The 22,116-nt window shown below is 46.9% G+C and overlaps 1 protein-coding gene across 1 annotated transcript in view; it reads left to right on the plus strand.

Annotated features, from left to right (window-relative positions):
- LOC142896592 (protocadherin-15-like) overlaps positions 1-22,116 on the plus strand; it is a 185,347-nt gene that overhangs the window by 148,289 nt on the left and 14,942 nt on the right. The window contains exons 25-33 of the mRNA XM_076038354.1: positions 3,238-3,347; positions 4,830-4,970; positions 9,695-9,822; positions 12,425-12,640; positions 14,508-14,596; positions 15,457-15,633; positions 18,065-18,283; positions 21,417-21,425; positions 21,896-22,015. Coding sequence (XP_075894469.1) covers positions 3,238-3,347; positions 4,830-4,970; positions 9,695-9,822; positions 12,425-12,640; positions 14,508-14,596; positions 15,457-15,633; positions 18,065-18,283; positions 21,417-21,425; positions 21,896-22,015 — 1,209 coding nt within the window. The remainder of the gene's footprint in view (positions 1-3,237; positions 3,348-4,829; positions 4,971-9,694; positions 9,823-12,424; positions 12,641-14,507; positions 14,597-15,456; positions 15,634-18,064; positions 18,284-21,416; positions 21,426-21,895; positions 22,016-22,116) is intronic.

Genomic DNA, 22,116 nt, shown 5'->3' on the forward strand with positions numbered 1-22,116 from the left:
TCTGCGGTGGACTTGATCTTTTCAGCTGATTTCAAAGCATCTCATAAAGAGAGAGAGGTTGTTGACTCTACCAGTCTGACTTCAGGTCATTCGTCTCAGTTTGAAAACTCTTCCCAACCTTGCTTATTCTGTCACACATTCGCTCCCTTTTAAAGTTGCCCAGAAAAAAAAAAAATTAATTGCTGAAAGGAATTGCTGTGAACAGATGAATACTTTTCGGTGGCAGTTTTTTCATCTGCATGTCACCAATAGTCAGATATTTGGCTACTGCGTATTTTAGTGCTCACAGCATACAAAGGGCTTTTTTGTTGGGGGGGGGGGGGGGGGGGGGGGGGGGGGGGGGTTCGCAGTTTTTTTTTTTTTTTCTTTCTCCCCAGTGCACTAATGTGACCGCCAGAACAATAGTAATTATAATATAAAATTCAGCTTCCACTGCTGTTGAACTCGGTGCTGCTCCTTTCCAGCGAAATGCCACAAAGGCTGAAATTAGTCAGTGACACTCCAACAGAGGACCCAAAGACAAACTGAACACGGCACATTCACTGTTATCAATAACTGCAATGTTTTTCTTCTGTTTTTCCCCCTCTAGAAAAAAAACAAAAAACACTTTGTCAGCACATGCGCCTCCGTCTTTTCATCGCCACGCGCACTCAATAACATTATCTCTCAGCGTGGCATCCTATATCATGCTCTGCCCAGGGGGATGGCTCATATTTTCTGGAATAATTCTCATCATGACGTCTCCCCCCGGGGTTGTTTGTCTCTCGAGATAGCAACTGTAGCCCGCAGGGAGAGACAGATATATCTCTCTTTGCTCGGTGCCCTTCAAGACCAAACTCTTACAACCTTGCTTTGCACCCCCCCCGGCCCCCCACCCCTGCCAGTTGACTGCTGAAGCAAATGTCTAAGAGGGTGGATGGGTCTCGCACGTTTTCAAGTGCCTGCCATAGGGATGCAAGTTCCCGATAAATGCATTAATCGTTAGTTGATTGACCTCATCGATCGATTAACGATTAATTGAAAAGCAGCAATTTTTTTCCTGAGAACCTAAATTTCACAATGAAAAATGTGTAAGGAACACGTTATTTAACCCTTAAATAATGTTGAGGGTCCAATGTGACCCATTTTTACATTATAGAACAGAAAAAATACCCTGAACATTTATCCTCTGACTTTAAGTTGACTTCTAATAAGTCACGTTTCAATTTTTTTTTTTTTTTAAGTTGTTTAAAAGTAACTTGTTCTAGGTATATTATGGCCATCACAGTATCTACAGGTGAATTGCTCTTATCTGCCACTACATTGTTATAATGGTATTAACTACCCGTGTAAAAAAATTTCAATTAATTGCGACTAATTGAATTGAATCGATTAAATCCTTAATTGACAATTATGGTTTTCTCTTTGGACTTCAATAAATGATTAAAATGTGTGTGTGTGTGTGTGTGTGTGTGTGTGTGTGTGTGTGTGTGTGTGTGTGTGTGTGTGTGTGAGAATTCTGCTTTTTACGATGACATAAAGCATCGCGTGGGTCGCGCTGGCGATTTGACGATGCATGTAAAGGAGGTGACCCTGCTCCGGGATCACTGCGGCTGGAGGTGAGGAGGGTGCAGGCCAGGAAGTTCGGGATCAGTGAAGAGCAGCTGGTCTGCTGCGAGCGCAAGTGACTGATTTTCCACCCGGCGCTGCGGGAAAATTCCGGTCGAGCTTTATCTGGAAACCTGCAACTCGGAGAGCATAAGCAGCGCGCGAGGGCAAACATATACGCACACGCTCACACAAACACGCACACACGCGTGCCGAATGGGGAGAAGCCGCGCGCCGTATCACAAGGGGGTGTCACGCATGGGATTACGCTATCGGCCTAAATCAGCCCTCGCCGACACGCCACCGGTGGCAGCTGTAATTTCTGTGGAGGGCGCTAACAATCATATCGGACCGGGCGTGATTACTCCCTCGATTGTCTGATAGACGAGCGCGAGCATTAGCACTTTTCATGGTGGGGGTGAGGAAAACGGAGGAATCCGTACTCTCGAACCCGCCGCATTTAACGCCACATCTTTTCTAGTCTCAATCCAACAGCATGTCGTTCGAACCACAGGGGTGCGAAGGCTTTCTGAAACCTTCTTTTTTTCCTCTCCCAAGTTTGCTGAAGTGAGAGAAATTGTTTGTTTATGATCAGAGGGTGTCAGTCAGCGGTGACCTCTCAGGAGGACGGCGGGACCAGCACGGCCTCGGCCGCTTAACCCTCAGCGCAAAGGTGCAGCACCTCGGCGCAGAGGTTTCCCTGGATCACTGAGCTCCCCCTCGTTATCAAGGAGAGAGGCCAGCCGCCCGGCCTCGAATCCTCAGAGGACCTTCTCGCTTCTTCGGTCCTCCCAAAATCCGAAAAGCCACGGCCACAGTGAAAAGACTGAGCGAGAGCTTCGCCTCATTGGAAACAAAGCCGGCGTTACTGCTGCACCTAAACCAGAGGGGAGAAAAAAAAACTCCTCCAACTCCAAAGCTTTTTTTTTTTTTTTTTTTTTTTTTTGTAGTGGTGGGTGGATTTGGCACACGTCCAAGCAGTTGTGTTTGTGTGTCTTATTTATAAGACCTGTTTTTTTTTTTCCACCCGAACGAAACTGCCTCCTTTAAGGAGAATTGTTTATTTATTCGTTTACTCGAACAGGGGAAAAAATGATGCGCGGGCTTCTTATCAGGAGACTGGCAAGAAGGTAAAACATGTCAATAAATCAAGACAGGTAAATGAAAAAGGTTTTTTGGGGAAAAAAAGATATAAAAGTGAAAGAGATTTTTTTTTTGGCTGTGTAGCTGTTTCTCAAATTGATGGGGTTTTTTTTGCTCAAAAGCAACATTAAAGGGCTGGTAATCATGTTTGACTACATTTCAGACAGAGCGGGAACAAAAGGAAACATCCACTCTGGGAAAGTTGAAAGACATAAAATTTAAAAAAAAAAAAGAAGTTGCGTCAAAGTTTATTTAGTTTTGTGTGCAATTAAACACTTGAACCAAATGATTCATATAAAAAAAATTCTTATTCAGCAACAAAGCTGGCCGACATTTTGCTTTCATTATTCTAATCTTGCCTGACAACGAACACGCTGCCTCGCCTATTGATGCTAACCTTTCACGCGCTGAGCCGCTGCGGTTGTAATTCAACCGTCTCCGCGCCGCTTCCTTTGTAGTCGCTAAAGCTTCGGGGTGTCCTGTGTTCTATTTTTTTTCTTTCTCCAGGTTCCCTCCGGTAAGCGAGCTGGCTCCACTTGGCACCCCGGTGGGAACTGTCCTGGCTGCAGCTGTCAATCAAACCATCTTCTACTCCATCGTGGCGGGGAACCATTTAGGTACGTCGGAAATGCCACAGCAACAGTCGGTCGAGGCTGCAGCTGGACTGATGCAGTCCAGACTCAACTAATAACACAGGAATCGAAGCTTTTCGTATTGCACTGCAACATCTGAGACACTTAATTACACCAGTGGGAGCGGCTATAGAAGGGTGACGAAAAAACCGAGCGGCTGAAAAAACTCCATCCTCCCTCCTTTCTTCTCTATTGTTTCGCCTCAAATGTCTCTGAAGGGATGTGAGTCAGAGGTAAACTGAGGTAAAATGTGCCTGGAAAGTGCAGACGGGGGTCTGAGCACTTCAAAATATAACCTGCAATTAGACGGATGAACTGATTCACACGAGCTGCGCGGCCCTTGCCAACGTCTTTGACGAAGCAGAGCTTATCTCGTCCTGTCCCAATGTTAACATATATTGCAATTATGAAAAGAAAAAAAACAATATCTTTTCAGTTTACATTCTGTGAAATAAGGCCGGCACTCACCAATTTGGCACATTCACCTTCTCTTGTATGCCTAGAAAAAATATATTTTTGAAGTGGTCCAAATGCATCGCTAGTTTCATATTTTCTACGAGGCCATTGCACAGCACCACACCACAAATCGAAATAGGCATCCTTTTCATGTTTGTACGAGCATAGTGCTGTTTCATGTTCCTTTCCCCCTCTCAGGTTATCCCCCCCCCCCCCCCCTCTCCCCCCCTTTGAAAATGAACAAAAGCGTTACAACAAAATATCTTTGAAGTCTTACGGTTAAGCTCTTTATTGAAGTGACTCTTAAAACACAGACAAAAATGGATGAAATGCAGCTATTTTATGACTCACTTTCTATTAATATAATTTCTTCAAGTTTTGCGGACCGGATTAAAAAGCTAAACGGGCCGCATATGGCCCCCGGGCCGTAGTTTGTTTTATCTGGTTGCGACGTCTTTGTGTCTTCATGCCTCTTGTCATGACACAAGCTGCTGGTCGTGGACCTCTGCGGTCACCAGGGCCTCAGTGCAATCCTTACACACCCCGGCTTCACGGCAGCGGCGTCAACCTCTCATACCTTCATTTAGCCTTAACCCACCTTGAAATGAGGAGCGCCAGATTTAGATTTACCATCCGAGGGGCTCCGGGCTCCTTGTTGAGCGCATTCAGTCCCTCCTCGCGGCGCTAATTAGAAAATATAAAACATTAGGCTGAGCTTTCACGCTCTTGCACTTCTGTCGCCGCCTGGCAAACAAACAGGGCGGCGCGCTTATGGAATAATCGTCCTCGCAGATAAAACATCCTGCAAGGGATCTTAAATGATTCGGGCGGCATTGAAATGCGGACAGCGGGGGCGGCAATTACAGCAAGGCCGTTTGTTGTTTGATTAGGACAATTTGCAAATGTAAAAGGGGCTTAATTGCGCAAATAAACGGCGTCTTCTCTCCACCCATCCGTCCTCCCTGCTAACTTTTTCTCTTCCTCTTTTTCCTCCTCCGCGTTCGCCCGCAGGTCATTTCCAGGTGAACAACAGGACGGGCGTGGTCTTCACGGCGAAGCCTCTGGACTACGAGAACGTGACGTCCTACGTGCTGCGGCTGCAGGCCGACTCCATGCTGGTGGTCATGTCCAACCTGCGCGTGCCCTCCAAAAGTAAGAGAAAACATCCATCCACCCAGTCAGTCAGGGAGCGGCGGAGGTTGACACGCTGCAAATGACGAAACGATCTTTTCATGTCGCCTCCAGGTGTCGCATTTGCATTCCCGCCTGATCCCTCGGCGTGACCCGTTCCGATTAAACGCGCTTTACATCCCGGTTTATTTTTATTCTCCATATTTACTCGGCTTGTTTTTTTTTTTGTTTTTTTTGCGTCGTGTTTTTGTGCTAGTTTGGATTATTACCTGCCTGGCGAGGTCAGGAAGCTGCACTCTGCCTCAGAAGCACAGCTCTCACTGGGAACATGTGCACTCGGGAGCTGCGTAATGGGCCGTTTCCTCTCCCACTGTTGGTCAACTCTCACACTCCTCACTCCTCGTGCCGCTCCGCGCTCAGGCACGTTTGCATTTATAGTGCAGCAGCAGTGCTGGTGGCAGTGCCTGCTGACTGGGATTGCAACGCAGCAAAACGCACACAGGAGGAATGACGGCAGTGGCTGCACTTTAGGGAGTCTTTGAACGCATCACAATCAGAATCCTTCGTTACTGTGCGTGTTGTTTTCTTTTCGCTCTTCAGAGATACCGCCTAGACAAACTTCCAAAACAGCCGTGTTTTGTTGTTGTTGTTGTTGTTGTTTTTTATTACATCTATGTGTATATATTGTAATGGTGGAACACCACACCTGTGAAAGTCCTTGTTTGTCTGATGCTAACCCAGCCATAGCATCAGAGGAGGCAAATGGTTTAAGCATGAAGTTGTAGCTGTAATGATTTGAAAAAGAAAGAAAAAAAACTCTGGGTGTACCCAGCGTTATCTGTTTTATAACCATTCTTATATATTTTCACTGCTCTAATGGAGCAGTCTCACACAATCACATTAATATTATTATTAAATTGACCGCCAGAAAACAACACAATTTATATTTTATTCATCATATGTAGCCCTCTGTTTACAGCTAGCTGCTGTTTTCCTCCTTTTTTGTATCTTCCTGTTCAACTTCATCCTTTATTATGCTCTCTATCCGTTTGCAAGAGGACAAAGGTCAGTCAGCCAAGGCCAAGCTTTATTCTAGCACCTTTTATTCACAATGGAAACACAATATTCTTGATTTTTTTTCATTCCCTACTCCAGTCTCAGTCGTCTGGATTGTTGCTCTCACAGAATCTCTGAAGTCATCGCAGCACCTCGCGCACACACACACACACACACACACACACACACACACACACACACACAAACCGCTCCAGGGTCACTTCTGCCTGCTGCACCTGATCCATTTATTTCAACAACAAGATGAAGTGCTGCCTGAGCTGCCAGACAACATCCGCAGACAGACAAAATCCTCCCCCTCGTCTTGCAGGCCTCTCCTAAACAGCGGTCGCCTCCCCGGCCCGCCATCCTGCTCTGCGTCTCAGCTGATATTGCCCTTTGGTTCGGGCGCAAATACAAAGTCTGCCTCCCCGTCTTTACTCGGTCGATGGGAAACAGGGACACGGCTGTATTAAGAAGTTAAGTGAAGTGGCGATACTTGCAGGTACGGCGATGAGCTGCTGGCTGCTGCCTGTTGTTTTCACTCACTCGGGCTGCCAGAGATTATTCAAGTAACTCTCTTGGAGAACAAGTACTTTCTCACTTCACTCTTTTTTTTTTTTTTTTTTTTTTTTTTTTTTTCTGAGTTGTTTCGGAACATGATTCCAGGCCTCGGGGGCTTACATTTTGTCCTACTGCTTTTTTTTTTTTTTTTTTTACAAAATAACTTAACAATGCATTTGACTTCTGTCTTTGAGCACCAGCCTGTTCAACAATAGTCTTATAGGCTTAGATGCGGATTTTTATTTTTCCTGAGACAAAACCAAATGGGAAAAAAAGAAAAAACAAATAAAATTCCTTGTGGTTCGGGCCTGTTTATTCTGACTGAGGTGTTCATACAAAGCAATTTGATTTGGTTTGGGCATTTAAACCGATTATGATTGAAATATTCTGCTCTGGGTAAACCCAGCGTATATTGAAACATTTTCTGAAATGGTTTGCATTAATTAACTGCCGGTTAGATGACTTGTGATTTTTCTGCTGCGGCCCAAATTGCGGCTACAAGAATTCATTGGCTGCGCTTCACTCTGGTGCCGTTAGCATTATGGCTGGACTGCTTAACAGCTCGAAAGAAGTTTGAACCTCATTTTGCTCCTGCCTGCTGGCCGAGTGCTGTGCAAAGCGGCCTCAGTGGTTTCATTGATTTTAATGGAGAGGCTAGTCAACCGTCGGACAAGCACTTTGGTTCACCTCCCGAGAACCTTTTGAGTGCACGGCTTAATGCTCGCGCCGCAGCCGCAGCGGCAGCCATCGGATTTGTTTGGAGACAGTTTACTAACAAAGTGCTTTTTGCCTTTTTAATTTATTTATTTTGGGAAAGTGATGGATGAAGCGCCACCACCAGGTTGGGTGTTTGCCTCGCCTTCGATCCATTTTGGACAATGAGAGCCGGTCAATGCCCGACGCCACCCTGCCTCCTCACTTCCACTCCCGCACACACACACACACACACACACAGACCATGCTGATGAGTGTATAGTACAGGTCTCACCTTCACGCTGGGCGACTGCTGGCATTTTCCCCAGCAACCAAACTCAGAGATAGACTGTTACAAGGCTTAAAGTGTCTTTACATGCCTGAAAAAAAACTGTTGTCTTTTTATTTAACGCCATGTTTTATTCATTCAGGTTGAGTTGTAGATCTTTTCACCTTTCAAGTCCCACTGTCCTTTTTCACCGCGTTTGCTCAGGTTGACGCACCGATTTTTTCTAATTCTGACAGCATCAAACGGTCTCAGGAAGTCATCAATAATAACATCATCACGACATTTGCTGGCTCAGTGTGTATCAGGCCAAACGGTGTGAAATGTTTGCGACGAGTATTGATTGGTCCAAATGTTTCCGCGCTACTCGTGTACTTCAATCAGCAGAATTTAACAGAAGTAATTCTCAGGCAGCCTTCATATAAACCTTCACCATCTCTGAGCAACAACCCTGTGTCCCGAAGGATCCGTATTATCTGCATTGTCTCGCCAAGTCCACGTGTGCGTGATGGTGTAATTAAGACTCTGCGCGTCTCTTTAGGCCCGCTGTTGGCCATTACAAAGAGAATACTATACATTGTCTCTGCGCAAAGAAAGAACAGTGATTGAAAACACAGAAAGTCCTCTTTGTTCGTCTTGCTCTTGAGCTTTTGTACCTGCAATTTCAAGAGCTGGGCCCTTGTTTGTCGAATTCCCTTGGCTGTGTCCTTAGATTAACTGCCACTCTACTTTCTTTGAAAAATTTTTAAAAAAAAAACCCACCACTGTCAAGGTTTATTTCTATTGCAGCATTCTAATCATTCATTGCACTGCTCATATTCATTCAGGCCACTGGCCGCTGTTGGTGTAACTGTGACGAATTTGGGACCAATTTTACGGTCACATTTGTGTGTTTGTTTTGGTTTGTTTTCCTGGAGAATGCAGGATAAATGTTGTAAAAAGCCTCCTTCAAAAGGCCATTTCGGCAAGTTAAGAGATAAAGTGCCATATTTTCTCCTCTCGCCCTTTTGTTTTCACCATTTCCTTTTCCTCCCGGGAGGATTTTGCCGCTGCGGTGACTGGATGGCTGCCGCAATTATTGTCCCCAGTAACGTTCAAATTGCTGGGCGATGAAACCTTTGGCTCTTTTATCGGTGACGTTCCACCACAAACTGTGGGGTAATCAAACTTTTCAGCAGCAATATATGCAGATTATACCCCACTCAAAAAATAAAATACAATGGGAATCTGGATTTTTATCATCATGCTTATTATTCCGCGGAGCCGTATGTCACCAGAGAGCCGCTGTTGCCTCTAATTGTTGGGTGAATAAGATGCAAACTGCCTCAGCTGTAATTTTCTAATATGCATATCCCCGATCACCAGGAGTCACCGTTCATCCTCCCAACACCGTTTTTCACAGCCGGAAGCAGATCAACCTCCTTATCATTCAGCCAGAGTTGCTGAGTTCACCACAAATTCAGTTTTATGACACTTTAGAATGAAAGAAACTTTTTTTTTTTCTCTCTCAAGCAGCACTAGGCTGGAAAATATTTTTAAAATTAGCAAAACGGAGAAGCAGTTTTCTCTGTGTCAGTCAATTTGCAGTCCTTCATAAACCAAGCGGAGTTTGCCGTCTACGTTCTCGCACCCACCTTCAGTCACATATTTTGCGCCGAGCGCGTCAGACTCCTCGTATTTTCCCGGCAAATGAAACAGAATCATGCAAGCGGCCCATTTTCAGATGAATTGAATGAACTCATTTCGTTTGAAATAAGTCTGACGTCTTGAATGGTGGCTGACTCGCGGGTCCTCTCGGAGATCGCTTGGAGTTCCCGTTTGAAGTCGCTGATCGGCGGACGGCCACCAACACATCAGGCTCGATGTGACAGTTTTTGAGCTCTGCAAACTTTTGACTTTTCCTCTCGGTCGGGAGTCCTCGTTATTTAAAACCGGGGTTCGGCGCGCCCCACTTTCTGCTGTCTGGAAATGCGGCAGGCTGTTATTAACCAGAGTTGCCGTCTGCTGGCGAGGCCACACACCGGCCAGATTTTTCTGAAGCAGTATTTTATTGCAATTGCGCTAACGGGAAAAAGAAAAAAATCCAGTCAGATTTGTTTTTTAACAAGCTGCGCATGTCTCATTTTTGTTTTTGTTTTTCTTCTTGCAGCCAACACAGCCAAGGTCTTCATTGAAGTGCGGGATGAGAACGACCACCCCCCAGTCTTCAGCAGGCCGCTCTACATCGGCGGCGTGACGGAGGATACCAAGATCTTCAGCTCCGTGCTCAAGATTGTGGTAAGAAAAAGGCACAAAAAAACCCGAAAAAGTGAAGAAAAAAAATTAGAAAAATAGCTTGTTTACATGCTCCGAATCAAGTGGCTGCCTCTTCAACACTTAGCCTGCGGCCGTGGTGGGAGATGTCAACTGACGCTGGTGCTCTCTGCAGCAGCTTCCTCTCCTCCCTCCTCTTCCTCCTCCTCCTCCTTCCGCTCGCAGAGTCTCTTGCTGACACCGACGGCTCGTGCCGGTTTTTAACTGTGCTTAGTGGGATCATCGCCGGAAGTTCCAGAGGCGCGTCTGCACGCAGCCACTTAGCATCAGCGTTTTCTGCTAAGGTTGTTTTAGGGTTGTTGTTTTGGGTTTTTTTTTTTTTATATATAAAAAAAATACAAACTTTATCGTCATGCGCACCCCAACTAACTGGAGGCAACGTATGCTCTTCGCTCGTGGGCGGGTGTTTTTGTAAACACCATAAATGTGTTCTGAGCGCAAAAATCCCACAGAGGAAGCGCCCGCAGCGTCATCTTTCAAGCCGGCGCTGCGCTGCGCAGCGCAGCGCGACGCGTGGGAATTTTCTGTTTTGTCTGCATTTTTTTTTTTCTTTCCCCCCCAACATTTTCCGCCACGGTGCATCCCGTGCGTTAGAGGTAGACATCGCACAAACAGGAAGTTCAAGACATAATCATGGTTTGCAGCTGGCCTTGTCGTGTTGTTTCAAGGTGCTCAAGTTGTCACGTTTGCAGGCTAACATGTTGCTCCCAGTGATGCAGTGCAAACGCTTGAGTCGCCTGCAATATCCCCTGCTGTTCTGAAGATCCCTGCGCAGTGGAGAGCTGCGTGGCAGCGGTGTACAGTCGGCCGATCCCAAGCCAACTTGACTCACCGTCTCTGTCGTGTTGAATTAATGGCAAGAAAGAAAAAAGAAAAATTAACTCCCTGATCTGATTTTTATTGCAACCTTGAATGTTTTGCGTGGGTCCGCTGTTATCTCAAATGTGACCGAAAGATCAAAACATAAAGAATCTGACTCAGAGGTTACAGGAGGCTACGCTTCATGTCATGTTTCTCTGAAAGTACAGACCAGACAGTTAAGAGTGGAACAGTGTTTAATAGCTTTATTGAAATTACATTTCTTTTTTAAAGATGTTTCTATGTTCCATATTGTGACACACGGGTCAGGAGAGGTTTGTGCAGAAACACTTCAATTTGATTAATCTTGAATGCATCTCTTTGTGTCGTCATTAATAAATACGGCAGGGACTTTTTTTCTAACAAAAAGAGGGGAAAATGCCCTCAGCAGTCGAGGGTTGCATCTCTCCAACCTGGTTTTCACTTCAGCAAATTATCATGTCTTGGCTTTTGTAGGACGCACAAAAGAATTTCTCTGTGTGCTCAGTGCAACTGCGCCATTTATTTGTATTTATTCATCCACATTCGCACTCTGAATATGTAGAAGTCGTCGAGGCCGGCAGTTCCGTCTTCCACCAGCCAACCAGCTATTTTATATACTTTTTTTTTTTCTGCTTTTTCATTGGCTACCAAACACCAACGTTCAGGAGCAACAGTGTGTATAATCTCTCAACAGCGGCGTCTCCTTGAGAGTGTTTATTGGCCGGCGTGCAGTGTTTACACTCGGCTTAATTAGTCATGAAGCGGCGGCGCCCCCTATATCTGAGGGAACTCGTTAGTAACGCCCTACGCCTGCTGCGCCGTCCGCGCTGACGCCTCTGACCTTTCCCCCCCATCTCCGACTCCGGTAGGGTCACGTGACCCGGGCGGCGGCTCGCAGACATCCTTCATGCCGGCAATTAACCGGCGGCGGAGGGCTTTTGCTTTATTTGCCGCTTTGTCAACTCCATTTCAGCCGGACGGCAAAGTTCAACGACGTATTTTATTAAGCGGCGCGATTACACTCTGCTCCATGTGGCGCTCACTCGACCCTCATCCATAATCTCTAAGTAATTGCATTAATGAGCTGCCAAATGACACCGTTTCTCTCTGGGAGGCTTCACCCCATACTCGACAATAGGTTGCCCCCCACTGAACCTCAAAAGATATCCCCCCTGCCCACTGTACAGTGAAGTGACGGCCTCTCAATGCGTTAATTAACACCTGCCCCAGCGACGGCTCCAGGAGGAAGCAGATATTTACCAGCATCACTGCCTGTATATGCGTTTGATGTCTGAGCTGTCGGAAGCATTGTGGTCTCCATATTGGAGATGCATGGAACTCAATTTGAAAAAAAAAAAAAAAAAAAAATGATTGTCCAACACTAAATAGACTGAGTCCTCCAGCTGATATGGCCGGATTGAACCATCTGTTCACATTCAGGTTTGTTGTGTTGGCTGGAAAGGTCACGATACGTCAATAATATTTCTATTAACTCTTTTTACTGCATGGAATGGAAAAAAATATATACTTTTTTGTCCATAATATAATTATATAATAAGAAGGATTGTAAAAGGAATTATCTCTATACTAAGTACTGCTACACCGTTAATAATAGCGGAAATTTAAAGCAAAATAGCGCTGTCATTCTTCGTTGGTTTGATCAGGTCTTTGTATTGGTATTGTTGCGGCTGCTGGATTCAAATTTAACTCCCTTCTGACTTCTCAGGCCACCGACAGGGACACGGGCAATTTCAGCGAGATGGCGTACCGCCTCATCATCCCGCCCACGCAGGAGGGCCAGGACAGCTTCGTCATCGAAACCTACACGGGCGTCATCAAGTCGGCCATGATGTTCCGAAACATGCGCCGGTCCTACTTCAAGTTCCAGGTCATCGCCACCGACGACTACGGCAAAGGTCTCAGCAGCAGCGCCGAGGTGGTGGTGAGTTCCCCGCCAAGTCTTCCTCTGTAAGAATTGCTAACACCAGGACCAGGGAGGAAAGCTTTAAAGCGTCGACTTGGTTTTGTGCCCGTTTTCCGTGCGACAAAAGAGGCCCTTTCAGGAGCCTGCAGGAGATCTGACACCAGTTAATCACCTCGATTAAATCCTCCTGGTATTGTTCGATGCTCGGGAATTGTTAAAGCAGTTTGACCTTTTGAAGTATTGTCTCCATTTCCTTAATTTCCCATGTTGCTCTTTGTAGCCAAGAAGGCTGTTATAGATCTCACTTCGGCTGGAAACAGAAGGGAGCCGAGGCCGCTTCTAGGAAATGAAATTTAAAAAGCTTGTTTTCAAAGTTTTTTTTCAAAGAATGTGGGGGGAGGGGGGGAATGATGACGTGTAAAAAAAAAACACTTTTTTTTAACCTCAATTTTGAGGTTTGCCTATTTTTGACGAACCATGACTTCTGCAAAGTGAAGCCTATCCGATCATATCCAAGTACAGTGACTGTACATTTGGAAAAAAAACAGGCTTCATGGCTGCATTGCACAGACTTTAGACTGACTGAGACTGACTGGTGTATCACAAGCCACAGCTAGAGATGAACAGTTATAACCCAACAGCAGCTTCACCCCTGCAAAATAAAAGTGTTGCCTTTCTGCCACTTTGGAAGAACCTGTGCTTTGTTTCTCCGTGTACCAGTCTGCCCATAATGGGCCTTGATTGAGCTATATATTTTATTTTATTTTTGTCCTCGCTAGCGTGTTCCTGTTTATCCAGTTATTTAGTACAAGACAGTTGACACGTGGCCTCCGCTGTGCGCTGAGGAATCATTTCAAATTTCCTCCGGGCACGTTCGGTTTGTTTGTTCCCCTTTTTTCACGAGTCACGTGTATTTCGTTTACATTCTGGTATTTTTCTCTTTCCGTGCGAATATGTCACAGCCATACAAGGAAGAAAAACACATCATACGTCTTGTCACATTTATTCAGATATTTTTGTGTTGGGTCTTTTGTTTTAACCTTGGCTTTTTCATTCTTATGCCAGTTAGCTTCCTATTTAAAGAGAGTCATTGGCCAGATTTGTGAATTTGAGCAGGATCATTTTCAGCTTAAAGATTGAGGAAACTGCTCCAGGGCTGGATTTCAATTTTTCCCCCTCCAAACCCTAAAAGTGTCACTGCTTCAAATATTTAGAACTTCAGGCGTTTTTTAGTTAGTCCGAAAATATTTTGATGTGATGTTAAAAGTCTGGTGTGTGTGTGTGTGTGTGTGTGTGTGTGTGTGTGTGTGTGTGTGTGTGTGTGTGTGTGTGTGTGTGTGTGTGGTTGTGGTTGTGTCCCTCTCACATCTGTGAACGCTGCCCCCCCTCACCACCACCACCACCACCACCGCCGCCGCCGCACAATAATTTTCTCACGAACCTGCTGTGATTGGGCTCAGCCTTGCCCGCCTATTAAATGTTTATCTCCACTGACTGCGGCGGGCTCATTTCCCCCCCCCCCTTTCCAGTGAAATATGGCCGGCTAACAAGCCTCTAACGAGACAGAAGGAGGGTCTGGGACATTGGCTGGATGGGAGAGTGCAGCGAGTACCTGACCGCGGCGCTGCTCATTAATTTTCAGGGGAAGGCTAATTTCACAGGAGCCACACGGGGGGATTTTTGCCGAGTCTTTTTGCATACGTGCTTAACTGAGGCATTAGAATCAGAAGCTGTTAATTCCCCGGCGTGGCGCTAATGCAGGCAGACAATTATGAGGTCGGGGGAGAAAAAAAGGAAAACTAGGCGCTTCGAATGGGGTTGGCAGAACTCGTGTGGACCCGCGAGGGTCGGTCCGGGTCTCATCCTGGTCCTCTGCGTCCGACAGGTGTCTGTGGTCAACGCGCTGGACATGCAGGTGGTCGTGTCCACCGTCCCGCCGACGTTGGTGGAGGAGAAAAAGGACCAGCTCATCAGGTAGGACCACGTTTAACATGAACCCCACCACACACACACACACACACACCCAAAAAACATAAATGTGTCTCATTGAAATGACTCAGTTTAGATGAGTGAAGATCTCACTTGGAATGCAAGCGGCGCTTCGTTTCAGTTTCCATTCAATGATTGATTTAATATGAAACTGACGGAGCAAAACTCCGTCATTCTGTGTGCATATGAGTTCAAGGTGGAGGCTTTTTTTTTTTTTTTTTTTTCTGAATATGTTCAGCAGCAAAGTGTGCGATTCACTGACAGTAATGGCACGCGGCAGTGGAGGGCTCCTGGGGGGGGGGGGGGCGACGACGACTACTTTAAACATTTGTTCAGTCAGCGCTGAACAATCAGTTCAGGTCATGGATTAACTAATGACTCCGTCCCCCCCAGAGTCTGTTTTCTCTCGCCACAAATTATGTAATGATAGAGATTCAATGGCCCTGCTCCTGCAGCTCTTTGGTCACAGCTTTTAGTTTAATTAGTCAATCTAAAAGGCAAAACAGGTGTTAGCGGTTGTTTTTCGAGGGTTTTCGCACTAGGGGGCGACGGTGGGGGGTGGCTCTGCGGGTTGAGCTCGCCTGGGGCGGTCCGTACCGCGACCGACCGTGTTTGACCCCCCCGACACCCACTTTGATTGAGTGCCGCTAGTGCTCCGCGCCGCTGCACCTCCTTGACCTTCAGCGCGGCTGGAAGAAGTGCGCCGCCGAGGAGGTGGCACTGCCTCACGAACCTGCACGAGCGTGAGCACGATCACAGCTGCGGGGCGATTGGACCCGTCGTCCAGTCCAAATCTCAACCTGTGATGTTTCAGACGCGGTTCTGAATGTTTCTTTGTGTCTCAGCATCCTGGAGCGCCACGTGCAGGACCAGATCCCCGGCGCCAAGGTAATCGTGGAGTCCATTGGGCCGCGTCGCCACGGCGATGGCTTTGAGCTGGAGGACTACAGTAAGTCAGACCTGATGGTGTACGCCATCGACCCGCTGACCAACAGGGCCATTTCGCCCAAGGAGCTCTTCAAGTGAGTGTTTGATATTTATTGGAGCGCCGCCGTCGCTGTCGGCTTTAATCCGATGCCCTGATGAACCTGCTGTCTGCCGCCCCCCCCCCCCCCCCCCGCCCGCGCGTCCCTACAATAAGTCTCTTTCCCGGCTCCGCCTCCACACCGATGCCTTTTCCCCCCCATCTGCCTTCTTCCCACTGAAAAGAAGGCAGAGTACACCAGACTTTCCCATATATCAACAACGTGACACACAGCGTGGAACGTTGCATAAATCCTCCAGATCGATTTCACTGTAGAGCCGCTGGGACGGCGTTTGGAAAAGGAAGGCCAGCGAGGCGACTGGACGAATCCTCTGACCAATCACAATTAAAAGGCATCGGTTTGAGGGCCAGAGATTAACAAGGACGTCTTTTCTGTTCCTTGTTCCGTCTCCTTTCACTGCTCAAAGCTCTTTGCCCCGATTAAAAACCAACCCAAACCGAGCTGCCAGGTGAACACGGAAAAAGGCGAAGAGGTCGATTTAGGTAAAACCGGATACACAGTTGAGGACAGACGTGGGAATCGTTGACACGTGGAAAGGCAGCGGCGACATTAAGCCATAAACACTCGGCGGCGGGGCCGCAGACGCTTGTCCGACAGCCTGGAGTTGCGCCAGGAGTTGCATTACTTTTACGGTGAAGCAGCGAGGTGCCACGTCCAGCCGGCAGGACCCACCAAGCAATGAAAGTCCTTGGCCTTACCTTGCAGACGCCTCCCCGCGTTTTGTTTTTTTCTCCTCCCCGCCCCCGCTGCCCGCCCGCCCGCCCGCCCGCTGCTGTCAAACTGATGTGGCACCAATTTAGAAAAGGAAAATCCATCAGAGCATGAGACTGGCCAATCAATAGGCAACACCCCCGCCATCTCATTTGTCCTCTTCACTCGCCGCCAATTTGCCGTCCCGCTTATCTCACAGTCGGCCGCCTGACACCATCTTATGTCTGTATTTCTCTTCATCTATGGCGGGTGCCAATTCTGTTTAGCCGACCCCCCCTTTATTCCGGCATTAGACGGTTCATTCGTCGGGGGCGCGGCCCAACGCAGACGTGCGTCGAGAAGCGTTTTGTTGTCCGTCCCGAATTAATTCAAAGGCAACATTTAAAAAGTGTCCTTGACCGTGGGGTTGAGTGTCTCCACTGTAATTCTGAACAGGGGGAGGAGACGGCGACGCTCGTGTCGTAAAAGCATCTCTTCTCTTTAATGAACGCAGTCGCAATCTGCGTTATCACAAGAGGCAGCCTCTGCCGAGACAAAAGCTCATTTAGACGAGGCCTCTCCAGCGTCGCCCGCTGTGATCCCAGTCAGCTCGGCTAGATGGAGATATCGCCCTTTCAGAATAGATGAAAACCGCTTCTCAGCCATGCGGACCACGTCTGACGGTGTTGCGGAGTAATTGCATGTAATATATCTACTGTTTGATCAGACTGCATGCCACCGTCCTTTCTCTCTCTCTCTCCCTCTCTCTCTTTCTCGCCACCTCCACTACAGCCTTTGTGATCTCCCCCGTGTAGCCCCCCCTAGATAAACCAGTTAATAACCGCCGTCTCCGCTCATTTATTCAGCCGTCAACGGACACAAGTGGCGGTAATCGAATACGGCACTTTGCTCTCTCTTGTGATTCAGCGCCGGTCCGGCCGCTGTTAGATAACAGTGTTACAGCAGCTGGCCAGTGCATGTTTATTGTGCAGTAATCCTGAAAGCTAATTCCAGAGAGAGTTTGGAATCGTATTGGCGTATTGGCAGTCGTATAAAGAGGTCACGTTCACTGTGTGTGTGTGTGTGTGTGTGTGTGTATTTCGGCGTCTTGCAGCTAATTACTGTGCACTGTTAAAAGCTACATTTCTTAACTTTCCCCATCGCATCGCATTGAAATCTTAATGTTTTGTAGATAAAAGTCTCTGTTTGCCGCTCTGGTGGAAAAATAAAACCGGTCACAGGCACAAAGGCAGGAACAGTTGTTTTCATCCTTCCAGCGACGTCAATTTGTGCTGCACTGTCGGTTCCCATCACAATCACATTGAAAGTATTCTTACAAAAAATATTAGTTAAGCTACTTGAATGGCCCTGTGTTGTACCTATTTTCAAGTATCGTTCCAGACCGATGGAAAGGAACGAAGGACTTGGATTTTTATGTAAAGGGCAGTTTTTTTTAGCCTCCTGTTAGTAATGATTATGTCGCTGGACCTTGAAAATGTAAATGCAAAAACGACACGGGATAGACGTACGTTTCCGTTCATTTCTGAAAAGAGTGCAAGAATTAAGGGATAAACTCAACGAGACTGAGACGCCGTTAAAAAAAATAATAATTCTGCATAATTTGTGGCCTTTGAGATCAAAACAGCTAACATTCACGCCCGGCTTTTGTTTCTTCTGTTCGTTCTTCCTCCGCTCTCTCCCCCTGGGCGAACGGCAGATTCCTCGACGGCAACGTGCTGGAAATCAACAAGGAGTTCCAGCCGTATCTGGGCGAGGGCGGCCGCATCCTGGAGATCCGCTCGCCGGACATCGTGGCCAGCGTGAAGAAGGCGGCCCAGGCAGTGGGCTACACGGAGGGAGCGCTGCTGGCGCTGGCCATCATCATCATCCTGTGCTGCATCCCCGCCATCCTCATCGTCATGGTCACCTACAAACAGTGAGTCCAGATACCAATAGTAGTAGTGATACTTCTACTGCTGCTACTGCTGCTACCATGACTACTACTGCTACTAATACTACCATGACTACTACTGCTACTACTGCTACTATGACTACTACTGCCATGACTACTACTACTTTGACTACTACTACTGCTACTGCTACTACTACTATTGCTGCTACTCCTACGACTATGGCAAATACTACTACTATGACTACTACTACTGCTACTACTACTACTATGACTACAGCTACTACGCTACTACTACTACTACTATGACTACTGCTACTACTACTACTGCTACTACTACTACTGCTGCTTCTACTACTACTACTATTACTACTACTATTGCTACTACTGCTACTACTACTACTATAATGACTACTGCTACTACTACGACTGCTACTACTACTACAACAAATACTACTATCATGACTACTACTACTACTACTATGACTACTGATACTACTATTGCTACTACTGCTACGACTACTACTGCTACGACTACTACTACTATGACTACTACTACTACTATTGCTTCTACCGTTACGACTACTACTATGATGACGACTACTACTACTACTACTACTACTATGACTACTGCTACTACTATACGGTGGTGTAGTGGTTAGGCCTCCTAGCAAGAAGGTTGTGGGTTCGATTCCGGGCCTGGAGCCTTCCTGTGAGTTTGCATGTTCTCCCTGTGTCTGTCGTGGGTTCTCTCCAGGTTCTCCAGCTTCCTCTCACAGTCCAAAAACATGCATGTGAGGTGAATTGGGAACACTAAATTGTCCGTAGGTGTGCGTGTGTGAGTGTGAATGGTGGTTTGTCTATGGCACTATGCACTATGGCAGCTTGAATAGGCTCCAGCAGACCCCCGCAACCCTGAGTGCAGGAGGAAGCAGGTATTGAAAATGGATGGATGGACAACAATAATGATGATAAAAATAATAATAAAATCACAGTTTCTGCCATTTATCATCTTTAGTCACCTGTCGGGGAGTCACAAGGAAATATCTGTTTCAATTAAGTCGCTAAGACAGGAGGTATAGTGTCAAGCTCTGCGTTCTAAACGCTCTCTCACTCTCTCTCTCTCCCTCCCTCTCTCATCCTCAACAGTTTACATGCTTTTATGTTTGAATGTGCGTCATGCAGCTGCTGGTGTGGTACCAGCAGCACCGTCAGCAGCTAAAAAAAAATATTTTGAAAAGCAAATAGAAGAAGAGGACATCACGTCTTGTCTGGAAGATGAAGCAGGAGAACCTTTAGCTTGGCTGCTGCCTGCCTCTGTGTGTGTGTTTGTGTGTGTGTGTGCGACTCCTCTCTGTCTCTCCGCGGCTCATCAGACATGCTGACTGCGCACTCTGCTGGGCTAATCTCCCTGCTCGTGCTCTGTGAAAGCAGATTAATTAACACTCATTTGTGACAAATATCCAGCGCCGATTGCGACCGTCACAGTGCGTCTCGGCGCCGCTTCATCATCGCCGCGTGACGCAGGCGCGGCAAACGCCGCCCTGTTTCTGCGGGGGCCCCGGAAGCCCCTTGTTGACACACACACGCACACGCACGCGCGCACACTCTGCCATTCATAAATATGTGACGCTTTCATTGTTTTGAGCGGGAAAAAAAAAGGAAATTGCAGATTTTCGAAGTTGCCCAATTTCGCCGCCGCTAATTGTCCATTTGCTGCCACGGATGATGAGGATTGTTACGTGCAACCCGACCTCTCCTCCCCTGTTCGCTCCTCCCCAATCCCGGACGAGCCCCCAAATATTTTACGGGTCCCAAAACAAGAGTGGCTCGGGAGACCCGTGGCATAAAAGGAGGGAGACCAGAGCGCCGTTTGCTCAACACAAAGTTTTAAGATGATGATGATGACGATGTGCAAACGGCGGCACTCAGACAGGGATGTTTATTCGGGGCAGATGGTGCAGAGTTGTCGTCCTTTTCGCCGCCGCCGCTGAAACGCGGCGACCTCAAACTCAAACTGTCGCAGCAGATGGCGCTAAGCCGGCGCCGGCTTTGCTCGGGTGCGAGGGAACCACGGCGGCCTTCTTGTCTGCGAGTCAACAAGTGGCTTTTGCTGTTAAGTTGCACAAATGAGTCGAGCTGTTAAAACCTGGGTGTCTTTTTTTTTTTTTTGTATTCATTTCCATGCGGAAGATTCATTCTTTGTGCAAATATGTAGTAACGATGTGGGGAGAAAAGTGTGTGTAGAAATAACAGACAGTAGTTGCCACTTTGCAGCTGCAGTTATGTGCATCAGCGCATTGATTTGAGTGTAATTATAGTGTGTTTGATTGAGAGCCTGTGTTATGTAAGACAGCAACAGTTACCTGAGGAATGGCCGCTAATCCAACAAGCGCGTGGGCGTGTCCGACGTCTAAATATTAGGCTTACAGCTCTGAATGCGTCTTCTTTACTCACCTCGTCAAGCCTTCACAGCAGCCGTCTGAAAATCTGAATCCTCGGAATGATTTTAATCCCATTAGACGTCATGCAACAGTTGGAATAACTTAAGATAAATTTGATTTGTTTCAGTAAAAACTATCAGACTATTACTATGAAAGCTGTGTTTAAAAAAAAAAACTGCCTAAAGGACCTTTTGGATTGTGCGATTGTGTGTCTCTCAGCTCGACAGTGTGAGGACATAATGCTGCTGGCCGCAGCGCTCAGTGTCAAAAAGCCCACTTTCACATTTCGACCCCTGTAGTCACTGCTGAAGGTTTGAGTGCCTCATGATGTAGACAGAAAAAGAAAATTCTCGCCCCTGATGCGCAGTTAAAGCAGAGCGCGCTTTAGCCCTCTCGTCGTTTTTTATGCCGTGAACCGGGAAAAGCAGTAGTTGGGAAGACGTCAGCGTGGACGTCAGTCCGTGTACGGAATGTTGGCGTGTGCGCGTGTGTGTGTGTGTGTGTGTGGAGGAAGTAAAAGACGGAGGCAGGTAACGAATCAAACCAGAGGCTGATTTTTGAGAAAAACAGGTTTTCAAAAGCTCTTTGGTCTGCGTATACAGTGCCAGAGTGTCTTCCTGTGTATATTGCCAATTATATTGTCATCATCATTCATGCGTTTTTCTTCTCTTCCCCTCCCTTCCTGCATCCGTGTACCAACCGACACGTGTCACCAGGTTCAAAGAGTAAGTAAACCACCATTTCTGTGTTTTCCATTTGATTGTACAGTTTCTCTTTTAGTGCGTATCATTGTTCACCCCCCACCCCCTCCTTCCCCCAGTTAATTTGTTTTTAAGTTGATACGTTTTATTTTAAGTTAATTTGGTATCATTTCGTTAAAAAAAAGGTAAAAAAAATAAATAATAATATACATATATTTGTTGTAGTTTAAATACAGTACAAAAATACACAAATTAAAAGTATTTATTTATCACATTACACTGTGATCTCCATCTCAACCAACACCATCATATTGCTATCTGTGGCGATACGCTGACGCACGATCCCCGCCACGAAAATTCATCCTTTATAAAAAAGAAAAAAAAACACCAGAGGCTTTTTCTTTCGTCAGTTCTTTCTAATTCAGACCAGACAGCTGTGTGCTTCCAACACATGTGCACTGAAGACACACGCGCACGTGTCTTGCTCTCCACAGGCGACAGGCCGAGTGCGCCAAGACGGCCAGGATTCAGATGGCTTTGCCTCCGGGAGGGAAGGCGCCTCCGGCAGGAGCTCCCATCGCTAACCTGTACGAGGAGCTGGGCGACGGCAGCATGTGAGTCGGCCGCGAACCCTCATTATCTCCCCCACCACCTCATCTCCCCTCGTGTCGGGCAGGTAGCGCCTCTCGCTCGAGGGGATTTTATTTTTTTATTT

Source organism: Nelusetta ayraudi, unplaced genomic scaffold (assembly GCF_046127955.1).
Source record: "Nelusetta ayraudi isolate G7.1 ecotype Tasmania unplaced genomic scaffold, CSIRO-AGI_Nayr_v1 ptg000056l, whole genome shotgun sequence".
Taxonomy (NCBI): domain Eukaryota; kingdom Metazoa; phylum Chordata; class Actinopteri; order Tetraodontiformes; family Monacanthidae; genus Nelusetta; species Nelusetta ayraudi.